This window comes from Rosa rugosa, chromosome 2, assembly GCF_958449725.1.
Source record: "Rosa rugosa chromosome 2, drRosRugo1.1, whole genome shotgun sequence".
Classification (NCBI taxonomy): Eukaryota; Viridiplantae; Streptophyta; class Magnoliopsida; order Rosales; family Rosaceae; genus Rosa; species Rosa rugosa.
Genome location: NC_084821.1, coordinates 5,057,707 through 5,084,700, shown reverse-complemented (window position 1 = coordinate 5,084,700; position 26,994 = coordinate 5,057,707). Strand labels below are relative to the sequence as shown.

At 41.4% G+C, this 26,994-nt stretch overlaps 3 protein-coding genes across 10 annotated transcripts; 2 read left to right on the top strand and 1 right to left on the bottom strand.

The window, feature by feature from the left end:
- Positions 1-211: 211 nt before the first annotated feature.
- On the top strand, positions 212-6,315 carry LOC133734115 (proline-rich receptor-like protein kinase PERK3). 8 transcript variants are annotated; one of them, XR_009858089.1, is made up of 6 exons: positions 212-798; positions 1,513-2,031; positions 2,400-2,605; positions 2,694-3,216; positions 3,313-3,380; positions 5,731-6,314. XR_009858089.1 is itself a non-coding variant. In XM_062161755.1 (5 exons), the coding sequence occupies exons 3-5, from the start codon at positions 2,446-2,448 to the stop codon at positions 3,340-3,342; spliced, it is 390 nt and encodes a 129-aa protein (XP_062017739.1). In that variant the 5' UTR covers positions 221-798; positions 1,513-2,031; positions 2,400-2,445; the 3' UTR covers positions 3,343-3,802. The 8 variants fall into 8 exon arrangements, 2 of the variants coding, with proteins under 2 accessions (XP_062017739.1, XP_062017738.1); XR_009858090.1 differs by lacking the exon at positions 5,731-6,314 and adding an exon at positions 5,675-5,692; XR_009858092.1 differs by having other exon boundaries at positions 215-798; positions 2,694-2,893; positions 5,731-6,306.
- A 10,552-nt stretch (positions 6,316-16,867) lies between these two features.
- On the top strand, positions 16,868-21,059 carry LOC133733081 (uncharacterized). Its single transcript, XM_062160688.1, has 7 exons — positions 16,868-17,335; positions 17,893-18,108; positions 18,239-18,385; positions 19,204-19,323; positions 19,411-19,497; positions 19,585-20,272; positions 20,576-21,059. The coding sequence occupies exons 1-6, from the start codon at positions 16,940-16,942 to the stop codon at positions 20,266-20,268; spliced, it is 1,650 nt and encodes a 549-aa protein (XP_062016672.1). The 5' UTR covers positions 16,868-16,939; the 3' UTR covers positions 20,269-20,272; positions 20,576-21,059.
- Positions 21,060-21,194: 135 nt separating this feature from the next.
- Positions 21,195-23,195, bottom strand: LOC133733082 (uncharacterized). Its single transcript, XM_062160689.1, has 7 exons — positions 22,973-23,195; positions 22,617-22,860; positions 22,391-22,510; positions 22,144-22,302; positions 21,809-21,981; positions 21,502-21,607; positions 21,195-21,308 (listed from the first exon to the last, which is right to left on the bottom strand). Exons 2-7 carry the CDS (start codon positions 22,827-22,829, stop codon positions 21,279-21,281), a joined length of 801 nt encoding a protein of 266 aa, XP_062016673.1. The 5' UTR covers positions 22,830-22,860; positions 22,973-23,195; the 3' UTR covers positions 21,195-21,278.
- Positions 23,196-26,994: the final 3,799 nt, after the last annotated feature.

The following is a 26,994-nucleotide window of genomic DNA, read 5'->3' as shown; positions in this document are numbered from 1 at the left end:
CATAAACTCCCAAAATCAAAATGAATACACTACAGGCACAATTGATCAATTTATATGCATATTATTGCCCCCCAATACTCATATTATTGCCTCCCAATAATCATATTATTGCCTCCAATAATCATATTATTGCCCCGCAATAGACATGTATAACTACTCAATAAAACTTTTTTTTTCATTCTTCACTACAAAAAATAATTGCAATGGCTACCCTAGTTGGCGTCGACATCCTTTTGCCGTCGCTAAAAATGGGCTTTTCTCTTCGGCAAAGTTACGCCGTTGCAAAACTTGCGACTGAGTTACTATGCCGTGGCAATGGCGTAGCCAATCTTTAATATTTTTCTTCGGCGAAACGTTTGCAGTCGCAAACTTTCAATACTTGGCGACTGCGTCTACAATGCTATCGCACGAGAGAACAACTATGAGCCCAATTCTCTTATTAAATCTATTTTCTAATAAAAAAGCCCTAGCCTATTTCCCTCAATCTCTGTTCGATCTCTACCGCAACCCTCTTTCTCTTTCTCTTCGTTCTCGATCTAACTCAACAAATTGAGCATCGCAGAACTTGGTGGCAACTGTGTTGATCTAGATCTAGGGCTTCTTGTTTTTGGGTATTTCAATTTGGCTCTCTTCAGTCATACCTCTTCCTCTCTCGTTGAATCTGATTCAACTCAGACGCTTCCAGATCAATGGCGTGGTTATTCGAGTGAGTATCGTTCTGTTCGAGCGGAATTGTGCTGAATTTCGATTCAACTCAGATGCTTTCTCTTCTCTATTCTCGGAAAGTTTGCGTCTTGGGTCAGTTCCCTACCTCTTTTTGCTTAGTTTTTGTTTTGGGCTTCTTCATTTTACTGTTAGATTCAATTTTATGTTGAGGTTTTCAGTTATGATCTGCTAGAAATTATCTCTGATTTAATTCATTGTGGACTGAAAGCTTTAGTCACTGCTTGTGTGAGATTTGCTTTCTTGCATTTTGCTGTTAATGCAAAGTGAATTTTGTTAATGCAAATTATCTGTGATTCCGTATGGTTTGCCTTTTTATATTTGATGAAAGATGGTGTTTGTGAATAGGGATATGGTTTTACTTGATCAGTGATGTAGAGAGGGTAAACTCATTTGGTGAAATGCGCAAGCAAATCACCAATAAGGGTTCTGTGTGAAGTGGTCAGGCTCATTGTTTGAGCCCTGTAATCTAGGGTTTAAGCCCCTTAAGATATCTACTTTTTAAAAACTTCCTATCTTCTATAGATTGTAGGGTTTGGCAGAGGTTCCAATTTTGAACCTGGGTCTACAAAGCGATTGGGGATTTTTGGGAATGGATTGTTGTGTGCCAAGCTGAAATAAGTATAATTGTGTTAAATGGTCCTAATTCTTTAGCAATTCCCATTATATGATTTCAGCCACTTGCAATGTCATTCAATCAATATAATGTCTCTTGTGCTGTCTAAGAAGTCTAAATTGCTCTCAACCTAGCTAGCCTTCTCTTTCCTTCTTTATTTTTTTCGTTGTTAGAGATAGCTGGCTAGCTAGAGTTAATATGGAGGTCCGAGTACTTGCTACGATCTTTTTGTTCATGTTCGTTTTGGTTGCTTCACCTTCACCAAGTTCATGTGCCAGACTTACTGGTTTCCTACAACATATACTTTAAAAGATGATGATGCCATTGGTTATTATGGTGATCAAGTTGCTGCTGCGACATCAAATCCATTCAATAATGAATATGGTGATGTTTTTGCAACTCCAAATACATTCGAAGTGTATTATCGTCCTCTTCCAAATCGCCAAACATATGATGATTTACAAGGACGTATATTACCAAATCATTTGGCTAGCAAGCTTATATTATTGTGATTAATCTTGTTATGTTAAATTTTAATTAATGCATCTTGATTCTCTGCAATTTTTGTTTGTTGACAGGCATTCCCAGAAGCATGGAGATCACTTGCAACAAGCACATTCAATGTGATGAATTATGGCGCTGTTGCGAATGGCCAAGTTGATGATACACAAGTATTTATGACATAAAAACAGGTTTAGCTAATTAATTTTTTTTTTTGTCCGTTTGTTTGCTGAAAGGCCTTTCTAAAAGCATGGGTTGTCTTTTGATCTATTTGTTTAGATTTTAGCAGCATCAGTTTTTCATCACATACCAAAATTGTTTCCCAAGTAGATACTTTGAGATCAGCCAGTTAACATCTCTGAACATTTGTTGGCACCAAAACCCCACTAGCAAGTGCTCAAATGCCACTCTAAAACTACATTTTAGTTTTCTCAAATCAATAAGACCACTTAATCTCTTTGACTAGTATAGTTGCCATAGAGACTGGTGTTTAAAATCCCAAACTCGTTAAAATGCTTGGATTGACTGCTCTTTTGGTTCTTCTGCATTATCATCACAGGCTCAATGTTTAAGTCTATAACTGGAGAAAGCAAAGGCTCTAAGACATGTCAAAGTCATCTTCTGCAGCCATAGTTGGAGGTGCTGTTGGGGCACTTGCCTTGGCGGCAATAATCGTCGGATTCATGTCGTTCTGCAAGGCACAATGTAATAAGCATTTCCCCAACAAGGATTCAAAGACTGGTTCTTCGGATCCATCTGCAATAGGTAAGATTTTATATCACATTTTATCTAATGTTTTTGCCAATTAGTTAACTACTGATGTCTATGATACTCTTCTTGCCAACATGGTCAGTTGAGCTGACTAGAGGTGGACCTAGTTCAACAAGGCACTTCACAATGGAGGAGTTAGAGCAAGCTACCAAGCATTTTGATGAAAGCAGTCTTCTGGGATATGGAAGTTTTGGACTTGTTTATAAAGGTTTGCTCCGTGATGGGATGGTTGTGGCTATCAAAAGGCGCCCCGGTGCTCCTAGACAAGAATTTGTCTCAGAGGTATAACTAAATGGGGACATATCATAGTGTTCTACACTCTATACTTCTGTGCATTACATTTTGTAGCTCCTAGTTACTTAATGAACCATGTTCTATGCCTAAACTAGATATGGTGTTAAGGATCAGTTTCTTTTCATTTTGCATAATGAACAACTGTGCATAACAAAAACAACTATGTAAGAGCTTAATTATGTGGTAGCAGGTAATGTACTTGTCGCAGATTCATCACTGAATCTTAGTTAAAATACTGAGTTACTGCCACGAAAGTCAAATGTTGGTTTTTGAATATTTACCAAATGGAAGCATGTGCAATCACCTATATGGTATACCTCCTTTTACTGATCATACTGGTTTTTAAATACTATTGATGCATATATACTTACGCAAGTTACACATATATGCCATTCATTTTCTGGCAGATACTAAACAGGATCCATCAACTAAACTAGAGTTTAAGCAAAGGTGATGATCTGTCACTTCTTAAGAGGTGAGTGATGTGAACAACCAAACCCCCCCCCCCCCTCCTCCTTCCTCTCTCCCTCATGAATACTTGTACAGATTTATACTTTTATGTTTTGAATGTCCATTTTTATTCATTCAGAGCCATCATGAATACTTATGTTCTAGTGATGACACTTAAATGATTGAGAGTTGTGATAAATATTAGCCATTCTTTCATCAACCTAGAAAACACATACGTAATTTATTTTGGATATTGTACACTTGGCCTTCTGGTAATATATAGAGATACATTTATGCTTTTGTTTATCTAGTTTAGCCTTTTGGTAGTATTAGCTTCTAGCTAGCTGCTGCTTTGTTATATAATTGAAGATTGTTAGTTTTGATTCTTAAACTTAGCTAGCTTCATATATTTCTTCAAGGTTGTATTTAACATTTTGACTCTATAAAATTGTCATATAGGTAGTACCTTGAAGCATCAATTCAAGCTTGGTGAGCAACTTCTGTTTCTTACTAGTGTTTGCACCTGTTTTTTGCACGTCGACCTACTAAGCTTTCACTGTTGGATGAGAGAGAATTTTGGCTGAGATTAAGTTAGGGCCAAGAATGAAGTCACTCAATCATTCGGCTGAGAATGAAATTAATTGGCCATTCAGCTGAGATGAGGAAATTAGTCAAATAAGCATTAGGCCGATCGAGAATATATAATTTAGGTCAAACGGCCGAAATGAAGGTGTTGACCGAAATCAGAGTTTCTCGGTCACTCGATCGAGATTATAGTTTTGAGTCGTATGACTGGGCGTTGTTCGGTCACTCGATCGAGATTAGAGTTTTGAGTCTGAGATAAAGACATCATTCAATCACTCGGCCGAGGTTTGAGATTTTGGGTCGAACAACCCAAAAGATGATGAAAGTGGATCACACGGTTACATGGTTGGAAAATCCAAGTTCAAATAAGTGACTATGCGGATGGGCCGAGAAGGAGCTTAGATATGCTCGGCCCAAGCCCAACTGACAAACATCGGTCAAGGAATCCGTTTAAGGAAGGAATCCTCACAAGGAAAGAGTTTAAATCAATTTAGAATTTCAATTGTGAAGATTCCAGATATCAGCCGAATCATAACATTTATGGATGAATCAACCCAAAAAAGGAAGATGAATCCTACTTGAATTCCACGTTTTAGAGAACAAGTTAGCCTAGGTTTTGATCTGTATATATAGGAGCTTCAAACTCATTGTAAAAGGTCCTGCATCACACAAACAAATCAATATACAACTTTTACTCTTAAACTTTTCTCTTGCTATCTCATAGGTACTTTACCTTCGATTCAACTTTCATAACTTGTTTTCATTTCTAGTTTCTTAGTTTCAATTCAATTCTTTACATTCAAGCACTTTACTTTCTTGTTTATTTACTTTATATGCACTTTACTTTTCGCACTTAGGAGTAGTTCGTAACATAGAATTATCAGCCATTGATCTCTTTCGGCCAGTCCGGATTGGGTCGATGCGATTCGTTGTTCACACACACATATTCTCACAATGCTTTGACAGCCGAGTCCATTTCACTTTCGTCTTCACCGTGATCTGCGAGTACCTTCACCCGATAGATCTCTCGCTTGTCACCCGAACATTTGAGTTTACCCAAGAAGTGAACGTGATAGTAGATCCCGGTCAGGATTGACGCCCGACCGAAGTCCTTGCAACAGAGGCATTAGAACCCAACGGCCGATAGGGTTCCTTCCTCGGCCTTCAATCATTTGATAAGAAGTCAGATACAAGCGCAAATTAGATCTGAACCTCGTTCGGCCATTCGGCCGCGAGTTGGCACGCCCGCGCAATTTCAGAAGGACAATTCAACCACAGGTCCCTCGGCCCTCATTTCGGCCGAGACGATTTTGAGGCAAACAACTAGTCAGGCTTGGTGAGCAGCTTCTATTTCAATGTTGAAGTAGAGGAAGATAAGCACCTTGTAAAGCTTAATTATCTTGTAAACTTTCATAGAAGCTTCATTCCTTTTGTAACATTCGTGAGAAAAATTAAAATGTTACATTCCCTTTTGTATAAGCTTTATTCCTTTTTGTATAGCTTTTATCAAAAAAAAAAAAAAAATGGCATGCAAATATGCATGCCAAATTTTTTTTAGGGGAAATGCTCATTTACCCAATTTTAGCTTAAAATTTGCCCATTTGCTCCACTAACTGTTTTTTAACCCCGTTTACCCAAAACACTCTAAAGGATTATTTCCCTAATACCCAATTAATTCTTTTTTATTAATTTTTGGGACTTTTTTGCCCTCTCCTTCAATCTCTCTCCTCTCAGTTTCTCTCTCTCTCTCTCTCCCCCTCACCGATTTCTCTCTCTCTCTCTCTCTCTAGACGACGTCGGATCTCTCTCTCCCTCCCTCCATCCCTCCAGCAGGTCGCCCACGACGCCGGCTCTCGCCATCGCCACGCTGAAACTCGTTGTCGTGCTCTCTGCGGCCAGGCTCGACGCCAAGCCGATGATCCTCGTCGCTGAGAAGCTTGGCGAGGCCGGGTTTGACCTTCTGAAGGAATTGACGACCGCCAGTAGAATCGGGTACGTCTTCGATTTGCTTCTGTCTCTCTCGCCGGCGACTGATCATCACGGAAATCGCAACTTGATTGTATCTCCGGTCCCGGGCTGCAACCAGAGTCGTTGCAATCGGAGTCAAATCAGTGTGAAGGCAAATGGTCAACCGAAATTGTTGCAAAATGACTGGAATTGTGGGCAAAATCGTCAACAGGAGTCGAGATTATTGGGGGGCAATAATCTTCCTATTGAGGGGCAATAATGTGTCTTAATTGTTGTAAAGTCTCTATAACTGTGTTCAGTGATATTTTCCTTTGTGTTTAAAGACTGCTTCTAATGTGTTTTGGTATTTTTGATATATTATTTGGGGGCAATAATCTGTTTATTGCGGGGCAATAATATAATTGTTTTGTCATTTTTTGGAGGAATATGGTTGATCCTTTTGTTGTTAGGTGCATTTATTCTTGTTAAGAGGCCACCCGGGAGGCCTAGGGTGAAGCGGTTCAAGTGAAGTGGAGAGTGTGAAAAAAAAGGCAATTCGTTGTGGACTTAAATTCACCAAATATTGAATTTGAATACCTGTACTTTTGTAAACTAATTTAAAACCAAACTGAGTTACTTCTGACCATCTATAAAAAAATTATTAGGGGGCAATAAACTTTTTATGACCCCCCAATAAACCTAATTATTTTGGTTAATGAATCTAGCAGCATTTTGTTGAAATGACCTGTAATAAATGAACCACAGTTAAGACATTATTGCGGGGCAATAATCTGTCTATTGCCTCCCAATAGACCACCCCAAAAATCACCAGTTTCTATCATTAACAGATTATTGTACTTTAATAAACTCAAAACAACATAAGACTTATCAAAACTTTAATTTCAGTGATTAATTAACCACAGTTAAGAAATTATTGGGGGGCAATAATCTGTCTATTGCCCCCCAATAGACCACAGTTTGACGTCGTCCGAGACCTGTAAGGAGATGAGCTTTGAAGCCCAGACCCGATTCCGGCGTGGATCTTCGGAGCTTCTCGGACATCTGACAAACAAAACCGGCGAAGCCCAGACCCGATTCAGGCGTGGAGCTTCGGAACTTCCCGGACATCTGACGAACAAAACCGGCGAAGCCCAGACCCAATTCCGGCGTGGAGAGCTTCCCGGACATCTGACGAACAAAACCGGCGAAGCCCAGAGGGGTTGGGATCGTGGAGTTGGATGGCGTCATCCTCTGGTGGTCCGACGGTGGGATCGAGCGGCGGCGGTAGAGGCCGACATCGACGGTGGAGTGGTGGCTTAGAGAGAGAGAGAGAAAGAGAGCCTGAGACGAGGTTAGAGAAAGAGAGAGAAAGAAATCGATGAGGGGGAGGAGAGAGAGATATGAGTGTAATTTGTTAATTAAAATGAGGGCAATACTGTCAAGCACTGTTAGATTGGGTAAATGGGGTTAAAAAACTCTTGGTGGAGTAAGTGGGCAATTTTTGGCCAAAAATTGGGTAAGTGGTCACGGTCCCTTTTTTTTATTCATAAATAACATTTTTGCGACGCATTTTCGCCGTCGCAAATGACTTTTGACGACGGCAGATAACTCTGGTAGCGGTTGGTGGCGTCGCTATTGGTATTGGCGACGGCATTTTTCGGTCGCAAGATCCTTTCGACGGCAAAAGGTTTGCCGTCGCTAATACTCTTACGACTGTGCATTTGTCGTAGCCAATAGCATTGGCGACGCCACCAACGGCGACCAAAGCTTTGTCGTCGCCTAGCGGTCGCCAATTTGCGACGGCAAATGAAGTTTTAGTGACGGCATTGCGCCGTGGCCATTGCAATTTTTTTTTGTAGTGCTTCTTTCTTTTCAGCAAGAAAACACTACAAAAATTGCATCCATCTGTAATGTTAACCTACTTCTATTAACAAGATATTACCCAACTATTGTACTTGTTTTCTCAAAAAAAAAAGAAAAAAAAAGAAAAAAAAAGAAAAAAAAAATAGAAGCCTACTGTACTTGCAAATCATACAAAACCAACGGGGAAAGCAAGCTCTAGAACAACTTGTGCTGAATATTATGAGGCTACAGTACTGCAATGCATTTTCTCTCATATTTTCACATACTAGACACAGGCCACAGATTGTTATGCCCAAAAAAAAAAAAAAAAGACAGCCTGTGTTGGGCTCGACGTCATGGTCCTCCATACTGGCCACCAGATCCAGCATCTCAACCGGAGTGGCTCCACTCCACCTTCTTATTTCTGTCTCAGGACCCGAATTCCAAGCCTCAACGAAGAGATCCCTATCGGACGACCTGTCAGACCGAAAACTGTCGCTGTGATTGACCGGGAAGAGAAACAGCCTCATTCTGGCGGGCCTAGCGGAGGGCCGATAGAGGCGATCGTACTTGAGGTCGTCGTCGTTGGTGACGGAGATCAAGGCGTCGAGGTCTTCCCCGGGGAGCTGGTACTCGAACTACACATCGCTGTGGGAGAGGGCGGAGAGCTTGATGGTGCGTTCGACGACGAGGATCTTGGTCTCGCCGCCGGTGTAGGTGAGCTGGTTGTCGTGGGGGCGGGGGCGTGTGGTTATGGTGGTTTTAGATCTGGATGCGAGAGAGAGAGAGAGAGAGAGAGTCTGAGGGGTTTGTTAATTAAAATGAGGGTAACATTGTCATTCATGTTCAAATTGGGTAAAAGGGATTAAAAAACTCTTAGTGGAGTAAGTGGGCAATTTTTAGGATGAAATTGGGTAAGTGGTCACGGCCCCATAATTAATTACCTCTATGAATAACTCAATAACCTCTGAAGGTGCATAGTACACTCACATATTTTTCATCAAGTACAATCTTTTTAAGCAAATAAACCATCTTTAACTATCAAATCCTTGATTAGGGCTGTCAATTTCGACATGACCCGATAACACGACTCAAAACTCGCACGAAATAAAAAGGGTTGAATTCGCACGATTAAAAAGCAGGTCGCCGCGGGTCAATCAGACATGACCCATTTAATAAACTGGTCGACCGCGGGTGAAACTGCCAACACGAAGTAAACCCGTATAACCCACTTATGCTATATTTCTTCTTGAAATTTTAGACGTTGGAAGTATTTAATCATAGGATATGACAGTTTAAAATATTTTTCTTCATCATTATTGGATTTAATTATTTATGAATAATTATTTATATTCTTCATCTTGTGGAGTTTTTGGTGAATTTAATCAATTCATGCATTGTTTTAGTTAAATGGGTCGCAATGATAACCCTTAAATGAGTTATTTTGTCCAACACGACATAACCTATTTATTAAATGGGTTAAATGGGTTGAAAACGGGTAACCCGTTTAATAAATAGGTTTGAGTTTGTTAATGTTAGTGACCGAGGGGTCTAATTAACGTTTAGAAAGAGAGAGTAAGAAGTATAGTGGTTCGTCTCCCGCCTTAGCAGGAAACTACGTCCACTTGAATGTTTAACTATGTGTGTTGGGCCTTGCGGCCCAAGGGGATTACATGAGTTGTAATGGGATGGAGTTTATGTGAGAGGAGGAGTCCCTTTTATAGGTAGGGGAACCCCTCTCATTTATATTTTCTTAGATGTGTGATGCAAAACCACTATTCTAGTCTAGAAAGCCATATTATGGAGGCATGTTGGCAAGGCCGGGAAGGTGGCTTCCCGGCGAGGTATTGGCCGCTTCTGACTACCGTGGCGTAGCTTGGACATCGGGCTACGGGATGCATGTCTCGGTTGGGCCCCACCATGGCTTGTGGACCCCCCCAAGAGGGTGTTACTTATGCTTGGTGATGTAGCAAATCCTCCATATTGTTGGAGGTATGTACAAGTCCCCGAAGTCCCCAAGTAAGAGGAGCTTCTTGGTTGGGGAGTTATACACATGATGTCATCAAGCATAAGTAACGTCCGAGAGGCGCCTAGCCCCTACAAGTCCCCGAACTCCATAAGCAAGAAGGGACTCGTTAACCTGCACAACAAAGACAAAAGCACGCATATGTAGAATGCTTGTTGTATTGGGCAACAAATGTGAGTTGCATTGATATGCGTTGGCATATACGAATGTACGAGGTGCATGATACATGTGAATGGCGCCGAGTATGATCGAGTATGACGTACAAACTCGAGCACGGATGTAGTTGTGTGAACATATGATAAATGCGTGATGCGCGCAAGAAAACAAACGAGGTCGAGTTGACGAGGTTACACTCGGTTTAAGTTGCATGAGTGCCATGAAGGCAAGCGTTTGTAATTCATGAACGATGAATACGTGAACGATGAATATGTGAACGCTTGTGTTTGTTTGGTTTTCGCTCGTATTAATGGAACACGAAAAGAATTCGATTTGTTGCAAAGGACAAATGGTAGAAGAATTCAATGTTCCATTAATGTGTATTATGTTGAGGGGATGTGAGTATAAAACTTGGGAATTCTGGAAGGCAAGAGAATGAAAGCTCGGGGGTGCCGGGAAGGCGTGAGCGGAAAGCTCGGGGTTGCCAGGAAGGCTTGAGCGGGAAGCTCGGGAGTGCCGGGAAGGCGTGAGCGGGAAGCTCGAGTGTGCCGGGAAGGCGTGAGCGGAAAGCTCAGGTTTGCCGGGAAGGCATGAGCGGAAAGCTCGGGTGTGCCGGGAAGGCGTGAGCGGAAAGCTCGGGGTTGCTGGGAAGGCATGAGCGGAGATCTTGTGAGCGGGAAGCTCGGGGGTGCTGGGAAGGCATGACCGGAAAGCTTGGGGTTACCGGGAAGGCATGAGAGGAGAGCTCGTGAGCGGGAAGCTCGGGGTTTCCGGGAAGGCGTGAGCGGAAGCTCGGGGTTGCCGCGAAGGCATGAGCGTTAGAGCTCGTGAGCGGGAAGCTCGGGGTTGCCGCGAAGGCGTGAGCGGAAGCTCGGGGTTGCCGCGAAGGCATGAGCGTTAGAGCTCGTGAGTTGGAAGCTCGGGGGTGCCGGGAAGGCATGAGCGGAAAGCTCAGGGGTGCCGGGAAGGCATGAGCGGAAAGCTCAGGGGTGCCGTAAAGGCGTGAGAGTGAAAGCTCGGGGATGCCGGGAAGGCATGAGCGGAAGCTCGGAGGTGCCGTAAAGGCGTGAGCGTGAAAGCTCGGTGGTTTCCGCGAAGGCATGAGTGTTAGAGCTCGTGAGCGGGACGCTCGGGGTTGCCGCGAAGGCATGAGCGTTAGAGCTCGTGAGCGGGAAACTCGATGGTTGCCGCGAAGGCGTGAGCGGAAGCTCGATGTTGCCGCGAAGGCATGAGCGTTAGAGCTCGTGAGCGGGAAGCTCGATGTTACAGCGAAGGTGACGCAGACGGAATGATCGGATTGATAAACTAGGTTTACCAGCAATAAACCTAAGCAGAGATTCTGGAGTCCACCAGAGATAAAAAGAGAATAATCTCAAATTTATTGATAAAAGGTAATAGATGCGTTCTGCAGCCTTAAGGCGGCTTATTTATAAGAAAATAAACCCTAGGGCGACTAACAATGAAACCCTAAAGCCCATGGGTAAAAACAAAAACAACCCGAAAATAACTAGGAAAACCAAAACACCGGAAAATAGAAAAATGCAGTTTTGAGGCCCTAAACGACCCCGAAAGCCCGAAAAAGGCCACAGGTCGTGGCATAGCGACGAGTTTGATTTCTGGCGCGATTCCCTTTCCGGAAAGGTAAGGTGCGTCCCAAACGGACTCCGTGGAGCTGTTTCGCGTCTACTAGTCACTTTTCGTTTTCCTCCTTTAGCACGATCCAATTGTTCTTCAAATTGGGCTGCCATCTGTTCTGCATCAGAAGGCATGAGCGTTAGAACTCGTGAGCGCGGAGCTTGGGGGTGCTGCGGAGGCGGTGGACGTTAGGTAGAGAACCTAATCTTTGATACCAAAGCGTCGGGGGTTAACCGCCGGATCAATGGCGGCCGTGGGCTGTGTTAACCGGTCCCTTTACTCTTTCCCGGAGGAGAAAAGCTTGACTATAATGCCGCGTAGCGGTCATCGCCATTATGAGGCGTTGCCTTACCGCTTGGCGGTTGGTCGTGGACCATAGACTCGTGGAGTCTTTAGACCCGTTTAGGTCTCCTTCCCGTGGGGAGGGTTTGACAAAATATGGTGGCCAAGAGGCTAGACAAAATATTTTACATATAGTGTACATGTAAACCTTGCTAATTGTATGAACAACAAATAAGCATGACATAGTTTGTCTAAGTAAGCATCACATGTTTATTTAATTGAGTTGTAATTAAATAGAAGCATGGCCTATTTGTATAGCGTGTACTTGTAGTAAAGTTGCTAATAACATTTTTGCATTGTTGTGAACATGCTTAAGGATCATGAAGACATGTAAATGCATATCGTGTGATATATTGTCGGCATGCTTATAAGTAGTAAAAGTATGGCATTGGCATGACACTAGCTCAAATTGAAAGAGCGTAAAGGAAGATATAGTTACTTATCTTATGCCGATTTGGAGCGAGTTGAAGTTGGAATTGATGTAAGTGCCCAAATTATGTTGGAGTTGTCCTAACCTCGCTAGCAGACGTTGTTGCCGCCGGACTTGCTAGCGGAAGATGTCGCCGCCGGACACGCTAGCCTCAGTGGAGGAATATGTCGCCGCAGACTCGCTAGCGGAAGATGTCGCCGCCGGACGCGCTAGCCTTACTTGAGGAATATGTCGCCGCGGACTAGCTAACGGAAGATGTCGCCGCCTGACTCGCTAGCCTCGCTCGAGGAATATGTCGCCGCTGGACACGCTAGTGGAAGATGTCGCCGCCGGACACGCTAGCCTCGCTCGCAGAATATGTCGCCGCCGGACATGCTAGCGGAAGATGTCGCCGCCTGACTCGCTAGCCTCTCTCGCGGAATATGTCGCTGCTGGACAAGCTAAAGGAAGATGTCGCTGCCGGACACGCTAGTCTCACTGGAGGAATATGTCGCCACCGGACACGCTAGCGGAATATGTCACCGCGGACTCGCTAGCCTCGCTCGCAGAATATGTCACCGCTAGACTCGCTAGCAGAAGATGTCGCCGCCGGACACGCTAGCCTCCCTCGCGGAATATGTCGCCGCGGGACTTGCTAGCGGACCAAAAGTTCACGGTACGTGACGAAGCCTTTGTGTTGGCTTCCCACAGACGGCGCCAATGTTAATGTTAGTGACCGAGGGGTCTAATTAACGTTTAGAGAGAGAGAGTAAGAAGTATAGTGGTTCGTCTCCCGCCTTAGCAGGAGACTACGTCCACTTGAATGTTTAACTATGTGTGTTGGGCCTTGCGGCCCAAGGGGATTACATAAGTTGTAATGGGATGGAGTTTATGTGAGAGGAGGGGTCCCTTTTATAGGTAGGGGAACCCCTCTCATTTACATTTTCTTAGATGTAGGATGCAAAACCACTATTCTAGTCTAGAAAGCCATATTGTGGAGGCATGTTGGCAAGGCCGGGAATGTGGCTTCCCGGCGAGGTATTGACCGCTTCTGACTACCGTGGCGTAGCTTGGACATCGGGCTACGGGATGCATGTCTCGGTTAGGTCCCACCATGGTCTGTGGGCCCCCCAAGAGGGTGTTACTTATGTTTGGTGATGTAGCAAATCCTCCATATTGTTGGTGGTATGTACATAGTTTAAGTTTAAATTTTCGATATGATTATTATTATTTTTATTTATTTAAAGAGGATCAAAGGATTTCACTCCTACCCCCATGGTGACTCGAACCCATGACTTCGTCATTAGGTAGTGGGTGCTTTAACCACTGAGTTAACACCACTTCATCAATTTTCGATATGATTTATTAAATGAGTTGGGTTTGAGTTTGTTTTCCGTGACACGACAAATATCTTGACCCAACACGACACGACCCATTGAGAGCCCTATCCTTGATAACTAATAGTAAATCACTAGATATCAAGATCTGCCTCAAAATTGCTTGATCTTCAAATATGCTTTATTTAGTCTCTAAATCATATATTCCAAACTCGTTGATAATATATATTTTGGCCCATATATATTGGTATTTTGAGGCACACATTTTCAAGAAAATGTCAAATTGGGCTCAAATATCCATATATTTTATTTTTAAAACACATGACGGTATTTGAGTGGAACAATACATTATGTATTTTTGACATAGATTTTCTATTATAAAATTCATGTTTGGTTGTGCTTGGCTTTGAATTCAAGTCGTCAAAATGAAAGAAAAAAAATCTTAAAGAAAGTTCCATGTGTCTTTATTTGATATTTGATATTTTATAGGGAAACAAGTAAATGCTTAAATTCTGTGAGGTCATCTAAATATGAATGTTTATAAGGGATGTTTATGGGTCATGTTGTGTCGGGTTCATTTCGTGTCAATGTATTAACGTGTCATGTGACAAATCCAAACTCAATCCCATTTAATTCTCGTGTTCAGAATATAAACTCAAACCCAACTTGTTTATTAAATAAGTGACTCGAGATGACCCACTTACCTCGTTTAATAAATAAGTCATATTAGGTTTAATTCAATGATTCATTTAAACCATATAAACGAGTCACAATTTGTCCAATCTAAGACATCTAATTGAAAAAAGATACATGAATTTTTAAAATAATAGTATACAAAATCACCATGAGATTCATTTAAAACGTTGGAGTCTTATCTATACTATTATTAAGAGAAGAGGATTTGTTAGCCAAAGTTGGTGTGAAAAGACAATAAAATCCTTAGATCTTATATTAATTTTAGATAATTTTTAATAATTGAGTGGTAGTATGGTAAATAGCAAAATTAAAAATTATATAAAAAATAAAATAAATAATTTTCAGATAGTTAATTACGTATGTCTGCAATAACCACTCACTTTTTTTTTTTTTTTCAAATAACTTCTATTTTTTTCTCAATATAATAATTATAAAAATTTTACAGCAGAAATTAATATATATGTAACACAACCCGATCCTTGCAATGACCTTATGAGATGGGTTTAAGTGTTGACGGGTAGATATACAAATACATGTTTATTAAATGGGTCTTCACAGCCTTATTTATGATAGAAATCCAAGTTCATGTAATCTTTATATCAGGATATATCCGAAACAACAAACATATATATATAATTCAAAATATTCATCTAATAGAGTAATAGCATTGCCAAGCATACCAAATTAAAGCACTAATTGATCGATGGATTCTAAGGATTTCTTTCATTAAGCTAGAAATTTTGATAATCTATATATAGGAGATAGATAGAAATTAAAACATAGTAGCAAATTGATAGATTTTTTTTCCTTTCACATAAAATTTGTAAACTAACAAAAAACAAATCCATTAACTCATATCATAACAAAATTTCTATGGCTTGCGATAGAAAAATGATTGAAATATATATGGATTGAAATGATAGAAAAATGATTTCAAATCGTAAGATCATTTTTCAATCATTAGGGCAAGACATATATATGGATTGAAATATACTTGATTGAACAAAATTTCTAAAATTTCTATAGTTATTGGTCAAGACATGTCAAGACATTTTTTTTTTTTTTGAGAAGAACCAATCGTCTAGAGTCTAGACTTGAAATCTGTAAAAACAAGCTATCGTAACAAAAATTCAAAATTAAGATTTAGCAAAACAAAAATGAAATAGTCCACTTTTTTTTTAAAAAAAAAGTGAATTCATTGAAACTTTTAACGATTGCAATCATTTAGAATGACATCCCGATTGGGAGCAGACACAAGCTACAAACAGCTTGAAGCTAGAGCAAAGCTAAAACAAACCGGAAGGTGTACTACACCAACAGGTAGTTCATGTACAATAAAATACTGCTCTGGATCACTTATAGAGAAACTAACAGAAAATTGAAGATAAATTCCCAGCCTCCTCAAAATAATTACCAACAATGAGACCATTGCCATGACCTTGAGGTTTGGAGACCAAATCATCATAATATGTAACTCGGGCATGCAAGAGATCGGTGGATGACTCAAGACTATGTTCGTCCCAGCACAATTAACACTGCTCATCAGGCACGCAATTGTGGTACTCACAGCGTGATTATACCGAGATCTTTTATAGAATATAGCAATGAGGAATCTGCCTGCACATAAGCACAACACACCCGAAATTATAAGAACACATTTGAGCAAGCAAGTACCCAAACCACCGCCTGGGTCCCAAATCCAAATATGTGGAGAAATCAAGCCCAACCACTGGGCTCTATCGCGGGCCCAAAGCCAGCCCAGCTCCCAAGCCCATAACCTTATATTGGGCACCCAGAAATCTGATATCAAGGCAGGACCAAGCGCCGAAGCAGAGAACCAGTACCGCCGCTGCTCCTTGTTGCACCTCCGATGGCCGCACGCCTGGAATCAGCACGCCCTCCATCGCCTCCATCCCAGATCTCGCCGTCCCCGACAAACGATCCAGGTGATGACATCCTCGGCCACCTAATAACCATCCCCGTCACTGTGCCGACATCCGGTGGTCTACCCCATCGCCATAATAGGCGGTCAGCCAAACAAAACATTCGTTCCCTTCTGTTAGCCCAGATGCAGCACTGATCTGAGGTCGAAGACGACCATCGACTCAGATCTTCTCCACACCAGCACAAGATGAAGAGAAACACGAGCAAAGGGACTGCCAGTGCCCTCATCGCCACATTTCCACGACGAATGGCCTCGCCACTGCTAGTCGATTGGAGGATCCTCCGAAGAATCACCGCCGCTCTCCTCTCCGCTCAAACCCTAGGGTTTGCTTTTAATTCTCATTGCGGTACTGAAATAGTCCACTTGTACCAAAAACAAAAAAAAAAATTCAAATAATCCATTGAAAAACCAAAGGAAAAGAAAAAAAAAAAAGAAATATTTGGTCAAATAAAGAAAAATTCAAATGGCTTTGTGGGACGTTGTGCCAACGGTTATTGCGGTTTCCCTCTCATTTCAAAAAAATTTGAATTAGAAAAAAAAAAAAAAAACAAACAAACAAACAAAAAAATCTCAGCAACAAAAAAAAAAAAAAAACAGATTCACTCGCATTCAAACCTGAAACTCTCTCTTCTCTCTCTCTCTCTCTCTCTCCGCCCTTCATGCCATGGCAGACTCCCCCTACCAAGAGCTCCGATTCGGCTTCGAATCGGCTCGGCTCCGTCTCGGCTCGGCGTCTCTAAGCCCCCTCCTATCCTCCCCCTCCACGCGGCGCCTCTCCATTGGAAGCGCCGAGCGGCCGAGTCGCCGAGGGCGTAACAATGCGCCCGCGGCGGCGGCTCGACAGCTGTCCTGGATGTCCCTCCAGGGGTGGCTGGCAGACGCGGACGAGGCCACGTCGGCTCGAGCCATAAAGGGGGGCTTGGAGCCGGAGCAAGCCGTGGCTTGGGAGCTCTTTACCCCCATCCAGAGGATTCTCTTCGTCGCCGTTATAAGCGTCGCCGCCGCGGAGTCGAAGAAGAACCGCCTCATTTCGCAGCTGAAGAAATCTGTGGAGTTTAGGGTTCGTAAAGAATTGAGGTTTTTTATAATTGGGTTTTTCTTTAATTGTGGATTTGAATTTTGGGTTTTGTTTTAATTGTGAAATGTTTAACGGTTTTTGGATTAAAGATTGGTACTTTATGATTTGATCCTGTGTATTTATTTCCATGGCTATGATTTACATTTGTAATTGGGTCTGTTTAGAACGGTTTCTGTGGCTTTTATGAAAGCTTGGTTTGAATTGGTATCATAAATTTCAATAAAGGTCTGCAATTTACAAGCTTGGTTTGCATAGTACGTTTCATTCTTCAGTTAAATGCTTTTGGTTCAATTGGTTGATTGAATCTCTTTCTGATTTGATTAAATGCTGAGTGAATTCAACTAGTTCTTCTGTTTAGAAATTTGGTTTATGTATGTATGATCTGTGAGATACTTGTTTCTTTGGAACATTATTGTTTTAGTACTATTCAGATGTGTAAATGAAATTGGTACTACATAATGTTGTGATTCTGTGATTCTTTGTGTGTGTGAAAGTCTATTGTCTACTTGGTTTAATGCTTTGTTGGAACTCTATATCAGGATCAGGTGTTATCGAACATGCAGCAGAAGCTTGACAGTCTATGCGCGCAGATAAGTAACATAAAGGACCACTCTGGAACTGTGACTCCGGTCATGTCCCCAATGAAGAACATAGAATTGCAATCCAATGAAGAGTTTGGTTGTGCTAAAATCAAATTTGTTGATTGCGGTTGTTGGCTTTGTGATCAACATCGTGATCTTTCTGATGGTCTGGTGGTAAGAATTATTTCATACAAGCTAAATTGGTTTGTCTGGTTGATAAATGTGTCATCTTCTCCAATGTATCACAGTTTTGCTAGTTCTTTAAAAATCTTGAATGTTCTTGCATCTCTTCATTTTGTAACAGGGTAATAATGATATGAAAGGATCCAATGGGTATGAGATGCTACAATATAAAATGTCTCTCGAGCATGTTGTAGCAGAGCAAGAGGAGCGCCGCATGTCTGATTTATCAGACATGGCATCAAGTGTCACATCTGCTGCTGACTTCCAGGTATGTAACACTGTAATTTCAAAATATTGGATCTTTTGATAAAGCATTGTTGATAAACCATTGTCTTGATAAATTACTTTGTAAGTACCAATAATTAGGGAGCCCATAGTACAAGACCAAGACTGCGAAGTCTAAAGACTATATTTTCAGAAGCAGTTTCTATATTGTTCAAGTCTTAACTTCTTTTGTTGTTTAAGGATTTTTTTTTTTTTTTTCAAAAGCAAAAGCTGAAGTGCTAGATATGTTTTAAAAAACTTCCCCATTGATGCTTGGTAGGGGTTGTTCTTCATAGTTGGTTGTAATTGTAATTAAGCCCTTGAATTTGTCCTAGTTGAAATGGATTACCGATGTTGAATGTGTCCTGTAGTCTAGAAGCGGTGTTTTGGTTGCTGTTTATTTAGTTAAAAAGCTCGCAACTGTGTTGCTATGGCAAGTGCAATGCGTTGGTTGGAGACCATCAAAATTTTGACACTAGCCACACTAAATAAAGGAAATACAATTAATGAAAAGAATGTGCATGACATTACAGTGAGTAACTTTAGTGAATGAAATTGAAATATAAGCTCTCTCTTCTGAAGGGTTGGAAACCAGTTAGTATCTTGGGAGATCTCAGAATTGTCTGTTCATAATTTTGGATGATAGAGTAACCCCAACAAAATAATTTTGTATTCAACTCCTTACTTGTGCATTCTCACTTTCATTATCTTGAACATGAAAATTGACTACCGATGGTGATGAATTAGGTAAAGAAGTGATAAGAATAGACAAGATTTCCAACGTATTCATGTCATTGATGTGATCTGTTGTAATTTACACAGCTGAACAGCTTAGCTATTGAACAAGACATGCACAATCTCAGAAGGGATTGCCAAGAGAAAGATGGGACCATAAGGGAGCTAACCTCTTTGCTCCACTCATCTGAAACTGCTGGTTCAAAGGTACCTTTAATCTCATGCTCTATCATTCTTCTTTTATTCCAAATATTTCCTTTGATTGATCAGATTTATCCTCTTTAATTTTGACAGAGGATTGCAGAGTTGGAGGACGTAATACGTAGGAAAAACTCTATAATTACAAGACTAAAGAGGGACATGGCGGTTTTAGAGCAGAAGGTAAGAAATTGCTGGGTGAGAAAAGGAGGTTTCAGAATTTTGGAAAGGAATGCTTTCTGAGTTATTATCTCTTCTGTCTAAATACAGGTAGTACACCATGCAAGGCTTCGGAGATCCTCTAACTCTTCTTCTTCCTCAGATGATGCAGACTTCGCAGACCCTCTTCCAAAAGTTCCACACATGGCAGACAATCTTCTTTATGATATGGATAGTACTACTAGCCCTTCGTCTTCCGATTCAGATAGTTCCTCTCCTGTGAACCGAGCATGTGCTCCTGTTTCTAGAAATCCAGAGATTGCTAAAACTCTAGAGACTTCTTCTCAGACTTTTGAGTCTGCTTCAATAGGCCAGAAATCAGTGCCAGAAAAGGTCTCAATTTCTATGGTGGAACAACCATCTAGCCGGCGCACATCAGTGTCTCCTTTGAAAGAGATAACTATGAATTCAAGGCATTTACGATCAGTGAGCACAAAATCTCGACCAGTGAGTCCAAGATGGCAACCATTGAGTCCAAGGTCCCAACCAGCAAGTCCCTTATCCCCCTTTTCAAAAAGACCTCAACCAGCAAGTCCAAGTTCCCGACCAGCAAGTCCCTTATCCCCCCTACCAAAAAAATCTCAGCCAGCCAGTTCTATAAAAAAATCCAGTACATCACAAACTTCAAGGCCAAGGCAGTTATCAGCTAGTGGGGATTCAAAAATGAGTAAAAGGCGTTCTCTGCCTCAACGAAAGGAATCAAAGGATGCTACTCCACATAAGAGATGGGCTTAGTAAGGTAGCATGCTTTTTCTGTGTTCAATACTAAGCTGAATCTAGGTCATTTTGGTATTCCTCTTTTCAATATTTCACAGAATATCATTGTGTTTGAACAATTAAAACTTGAAACCAAGTAAGTCTTTTGAATTTAGTACAAACTCTAGAAATGAATGTATTCAAGAAGAGGGTTCACAATTTTTAACTCTTTCAGGAACTTCGAAACCATACATGAAATGTCCCGTGTGATGCAAAGTATTGGCAAATGTAAAATGTTTGTTGTTACTGAAATCTGTTCTGATCTAGTTTTATTTGCCTTTTGTAGGTTGATGTGAGAATGATACATGTGCAATTCGGAGACTGTTCATTCCAGTTGAACATGCTTTTTAAGTAGATATATATATGGAATCAGGCTAGTATATATTATAGGTGTTGGGACTTTTGCCTTAATGTGAAGATGTTGCCGCTAAACATAGAATTGCAGAGCTGCAGCAGTAGTTAGGTGGACATCTTTTACTTGATTCATTGTGATATGGCTTTCTTTGAGTTGAAGATGATCTCATTATTTAAGCCGTTTCATTATGGTTCATACAGCATTATTGTGGAAACTTGTCGTGCAAGTCAAATCTGATGCAATATGGGAACCAAAACAACCCATAGATGTTCCAGATAATACCCTATAGAGGAGAGAGAAGGGAGTAAGAATGATGGATGTAGATGATGATTTGCTTTGTATCTGAGAAAAATATTCCATAGATGGAATCATTTAAGAGGAACAATAATGGAACAGCAGCCAAGTTTGAATTTTTTGAACACTCGAAGAGTATGTGCCAGTAACTAGAACAAAGACATTGACACACTTTACAGTTACAAAAAAATTCAAATCTCATGCTACTTCTTTCACACCTTTTTTTTTTTGTTGGGTTCCCTTTTTCTAAAGAGGAAAATGCTTAGGCTACACTAAATTACAAAAGTATCAATAATGCAAGCAATATGACATCTCTTGATGCTGAAGCAGTAGTGAAGCACTATACTTTAGGCCACTGTGGACTCACAACCTGCATAAGCAATTACTTCATCAGACACCAAGCAAAATGATCTATCATAGTTTGATTCTAGGCAAGAGCCTAATTTAGTTTGATACCATCTAAATACGGACTCAACCAAATAATCTGGACCACAACAACAGACCTCATGTTTAACCAATAATTTTCAATTAGTTTACTCGGAAAACGTAGCATATTTACAAACCTCGAGTGTGCTAAACACTAATCGCATTCGACTTGCAACAACAGATGGTTCCTCAGCTTGTCCAACTACTGCCATTTGCTCTAGTTGAAGAGTCTTTACGGGAAGCCTTCAACAACAATAAGAAATAATGAGGCAAAATGGTGCACCATCACAAACTATGAATATAGAGAAAGGCCAAATGCAATCAGGTACTCTATTATATATTTTAGCATGAAAGCAAACAAGAGCTTGGATAAAGCATTACAGGTGTTCAAAACTAGCATGATCAGCTCAAGGTAGGAAATGTTATATGCCGAAAGCGTCTTACCATGCCATTCCCCTCAAGTAATAAGCATTTGCTATGACCGCACAAAAACCTTTCCACTTGAGCCTTTCTTCATCTGACACTGGAGGTGTGGATGACCATCTAACTATTGTCGGTTGTGGTGTACACAAGATGGTGATAAATATAATGCTCAACCACAGGATGCACTCATCAATCTGCACCAGATAATGTGACAATTAATCACAAAGATGAACCTCTTTGTATCAAAAGGAACTGGCTACAAACCTCACATTTACAACCTTAGAAACATATAACTCGTACGAAAAAGAGCACAATATTTACAAATGGTTCGAGTCCAACATGGAAGAAGAACTTGCCTCCCCTGATGCAATCTTGGATTTCAAACTGGTGCTTCCACTATAGCTCTCCATTGCTTCAATTTCAACCCCAGATTGCTTCATATCAATAAGCTCTTTTCTCAATCCCTCATCCGTGCATCCCAGTGCATACGCATTTACCCCAGCACTGATGAACTCCTGATCAACCCAACCCGTTAATTGCTAAACAAACCAAACAAACCAAACCTCACAAAAACACCAAGTTCAAGAAAACCACTCAATATACTTTTAGGTTGTCACCTCCTCCACGGTCAAGCACATTCCTGTACCGCCTGAACAAACTGATTGCTATGTTCCTCGATGATCGATACTCGTCATCTGATGGAATTGAATCATGCATCTGGCACTGTAATTGGCAACAGCAATATACATCACACACTAATATAAATCCAAAAAAAAATATCTTCTCTTTTAAAATGAAAAAAAACTAACGAACTTGCATAAACACTTACTAGCCATTTCTTGGTACTGCTCAGCTGATTTCGGCTTTTCCAATAAAACGAAGAAGCGGACAATATAGAACTACAAGGAGCTCGAATTGGGCCAAGACCGATTGAAACATTGTTTAAAGAATTCACATGTGTATTCTTACAGGGTAATAATGTCTCATTCAGTATATGAGAATCTAGACATGTAACAGCTCTTGGAGCATAAACCATCAACATGGTTGTAGTTGTACCATGACAGAGTATCAACCTTCACAACAAAACCCACAAACCCAACATCAAAACTGAGCTAATGAATACAAACCCACATCAAAGAAACAATAATTCATCCAAATAAATGAAACCCAGAAAAGAAATCTTACTTGTTCTAGCTGCTCTGTTCCTCGAGTTTTCTGGGGAATCAAACAGAGCTCGACAGAAATGAAAATCCAAGTGAGGATTAATGGATTATGTTAGTGAATATTGAGAGGATCTGAGGCCACGAATTATATGGATGGCTATGAAGATTCTATTTGATTCCAAAATTTTTGAGATTAATTCTGGCTGCTAATTGATCACTGACGTTTGAGAATCTTCTTCTATTTGGCGGATTTTTCCAGTTTGATATTCTTTGCTGCAAACGCCGATAACGACGTCGTTGATTACTAGCGTTGAAACTATTTTCAGAAGCTACGCCGTTTCATTGGCTTTGGGCTCTATGAGGTAAGTCCACTAGTGATTGAGGATTAATGTCCCTGCAAAAAAGTGACCCAATCCATATTTTATCGGTGTATTTCTGGCCATCAGTTGATTCTTACTCGGTTGTGTTTAGCTGTTTTTGGTTCCATATTGAATGGTCGAGAATAATGAGAGGCTTTGAATGAGTTTATTTGCATCGTTATTCTCCACCTGTATACAACTAAGTAAGAGTCAATTGACTACGTGAACAAAAATGTAAACATGTTTGTGAATCTTGTCCTTTCACCTAGTTATAACTCATAACAAAACAACACCTAATTCCTTTGGTGTGGTGGCTGCTACTGTATTTTGTAGTACATACCAAAGCATTAACACCAGGGTTGGCAGAGGTACTTCTCAAAACCCAGTAGGCAACATTAAATGGCAAACTCCCACTTGATACGGTCAAAATCAATTTTGATGGTTCTGTTGCTCAAAACAACTCCGCTGCATTTGGCTTCATCATCAGAGATAACAATGGCGTGCCTATTTCAGCGGGATCTATTAATGTTTTTGTAGTTACGGGCTAATGAAGGAAAATGCTTCAAAGGCAAGTAATGATTTACGCTTTTCTTTAGACTTTATTTACCCCACAACAAGTGTGCAAAGGGGTTTGATCAAATAAGCCTTTAGGATACAATGAAGCCTAGCAATACTGCTATTGTTGATCGGCGTCTTGCACTTACGAAGATCAACCAACACTCGATTAAAGTTTTTAAAGAGGCTCAAGGTTGCTAGAAACTATATATGCAGTTTTATAGTTTCTAGACTTTATCTGTGTAAGAGAGAGGAAGAATATTGATTGAATGGCTTGAAAGAAAGAAGTAGAGAAGAGAGAAAACAAGGTTGCTTGATATGCAAATCTGCAGAGAACTATCCCCTATATATAGGAGTAGTCATGCCTTTTGAAATGATATCATACCTCTTCACCAAGAATTATGTATATTTGCCAACATATATATTTTGAATTGAGTTCAAAATCAGCATATACAATAATTAATCTGAAACACATTTTCAATATATACACACCTCTTGGTTGTATATATATCATACTACTTCTCTTTTCTTTTATAATTTGAAAATCTTTATCTAGATTGGAAGAGCAAGTGCTCCAATAGCTGAAGCAGTGGCCTTAAGAGAATGACTACTTAGAGCAAAGGAGAAGGAAAAGGAGTCTCTTTATCAAACATGTGGCTCAAAGTGGTGGTCAATCACCCACGCGCCTAGAAAAAAAGAAAAAAGAGAGAGAGAGTGTGGTTCTCTCCCGGTCGAACGCCGCCGGCGTTTCCTATCGCTGCGTCTCAGCCGGGAGAGGTTTTTCTTTGGAGGCGGCTATTTTTGCTTGGCTAGAGCCTTTGTCTACCATCTCGGGTTGGTGTTTTGGTGTGGTTAGAAGGAGAGTGTGTGTGGCTGTTGCAGATCCGCCGTAGGCCTTGAAGAAAGAGAGATCCGAGTGCAGCGATGGGTTCGAGGAGGGTCTGGGGGAGGTTCTGTGTCCCGATCTAGTGTCTTCCTGTTTCAGATCGGACTTGTCTGGGAGCACATCTGATTGTATTGAGGATCTCTGGTGGATCTGATGTCAGATCGGATCCTCAATCGGGTTTTCGGTGAGCTGTTCCAGGGGCTGGTTGATGTAAAGTGTGGTGGGCTGTGGATCTGGAAGAGGAGGCTTCGATGGCTGTGGAGGGTTAGGCTGGTGGTTTTGGCCTTGATTGGCAACTGATGGTAGTCTTGGTGGAGGTTCTGAGAGGCGGCTCAAGGAGGTTCCGACGGTAGCAGAGGCTGGAGATTTCCTGCATTCGGGCTGGGCTGATCTGTATTGGGCCATGGACTTGTCCTTTGGGCCTACCCAGTGTTGGGCCTGGTGGTGTCAACCCAGGAGGAGTGCTGCATCTCCTTTTGTTTTCTTTCCTTGTTTTTGTTTTGTTGTTTGGTTTTTGTGTTTGAATGTAGTGTTAGTGGCTGATTACAACACACCGCTGATCGAGTGATGACGCTTTACACCCGTAACTATCACGTGTATTCACTACTCAGGAGGCGGAGTTGACTCGAGCACTTGTCAATCCTTCATGGGCTTAGAGCTGCTACCCTGTTGGAATGCCGACGTCTTCTTACCAACTTTGTTTGGCAGTTTGTCGGATTACGAGTCTCCTTGGTCGGTATGACCATTTTCTTGTCTCATGGTGTACCGGAGAATTAGTAGTTGTTAGCGTGAGTCATGGTTTAATATTAGGAATAGAATATATTGTAATTGCGTAGTTAGTACTTACCTGTTATATTCTTGTAATCCTCTTTATATACCTCCACTGTGAGATGAATAATCATCAAACAATTCATTCTCTAAATCTCGTCTTGTTTGACTTGGTATCAGAGCAAAGATCCGAAAAGGACTTTGTCTCGTCTTTTCCTTTAGTCTTCTCTCAATCCAAAGAAGATAGTTGTGTTTTGAACCCATTTATTTGGGTCGGTCTCTGTACGACGTCGCTCTCCACCTTGGCGGACGTCAATCTCTCTTCCAGGTCGGCTTCGTCTTCAGCCAAGAGACCGCCGGTGCTCTCCTCCTGTCCAGGTTGACTTCGTCGTTCATCCAAGGGCGACTGTCCAACCATCTCTGCACACAACCATCTTCATCGTCCAGTTGCTCACCTGCCAAGACCGGCGATCTCTTCAATACCGATCGCCTTCGTCTTCAGCCCAGACTCTCCAAGCCGCTCCAATCCCAGTCGCAGTCATCGCTTTGCCCAGACCAGACCCAGCAAGTTACTTTGGGCACCCACCCAAAGATCGATTCTCCAGATCCGTTTTTCCAGATCGTGATCCTCTTCTCCGCCACTTTCTTTTTGTCAGCCCTCACACCGGCCGCGCCCAGACGACCCACCTCCGGTCGTCTGCTCCAATCTCCGGCCTAGAACAGCAGTAAGCAAATCGCAACCCAGATCGATCGGACTCAACTCAGTCAACTCAACCCAGTCGACTCAACTCGGTCAACTCGACCCAGTCGACTCAACCCAGTCAACTCCAACAGGTTCCAAAAAAAAAAAAAAAAAAGGAAAAGAAGAATCTGTTATTATTTTTGGAGCTGTTTGTGTTCTTATTTCCGCTGCATACTTTGGGATTTGTGTGTTTTTTGCTATTGTACTATTGCAATGGGTGGTGATGACAGTCAAAGTTCTAAGGCCAATGAGGTGCAGAAGGTCGAGGTCTCTGTCAAGAGCTCAGAAGGTGGTTCTTTCGGGGGTACCAAACTCACTAGTACCAATTTCCGAACATGGAAGAAGATTATGTCAGTTTATCTCCGTGGAATCCACAAAATGGGGCATGTGACTAGAACAATCAAGGCTCCTAGGGAAGATGATGTGGAGGCCTATGCTAAGTGGGAAGATGGTGATGGGTTTGTAATGTCAATTCTATTTCGAGCCATGACTGATGATGTGCTACAGATGGTGGAAGAATGTGAAACTCCTGAGGCGATATGGAAGACATTGGGGGATTTGTATACCAACGAGTCTGATTTTATACAGGTTCATGAATTGATGTGTAAAGCTGCTAATATGCAACAGAATGGGCAACCAGTAGCTGTGTATTTCACCAAGCTGAAGAATGTATGGGCTGAAATTGATCAGAAGCGTCCTTGCAAGATCAAGAATCAGGAAGATCTTGTGTGGTA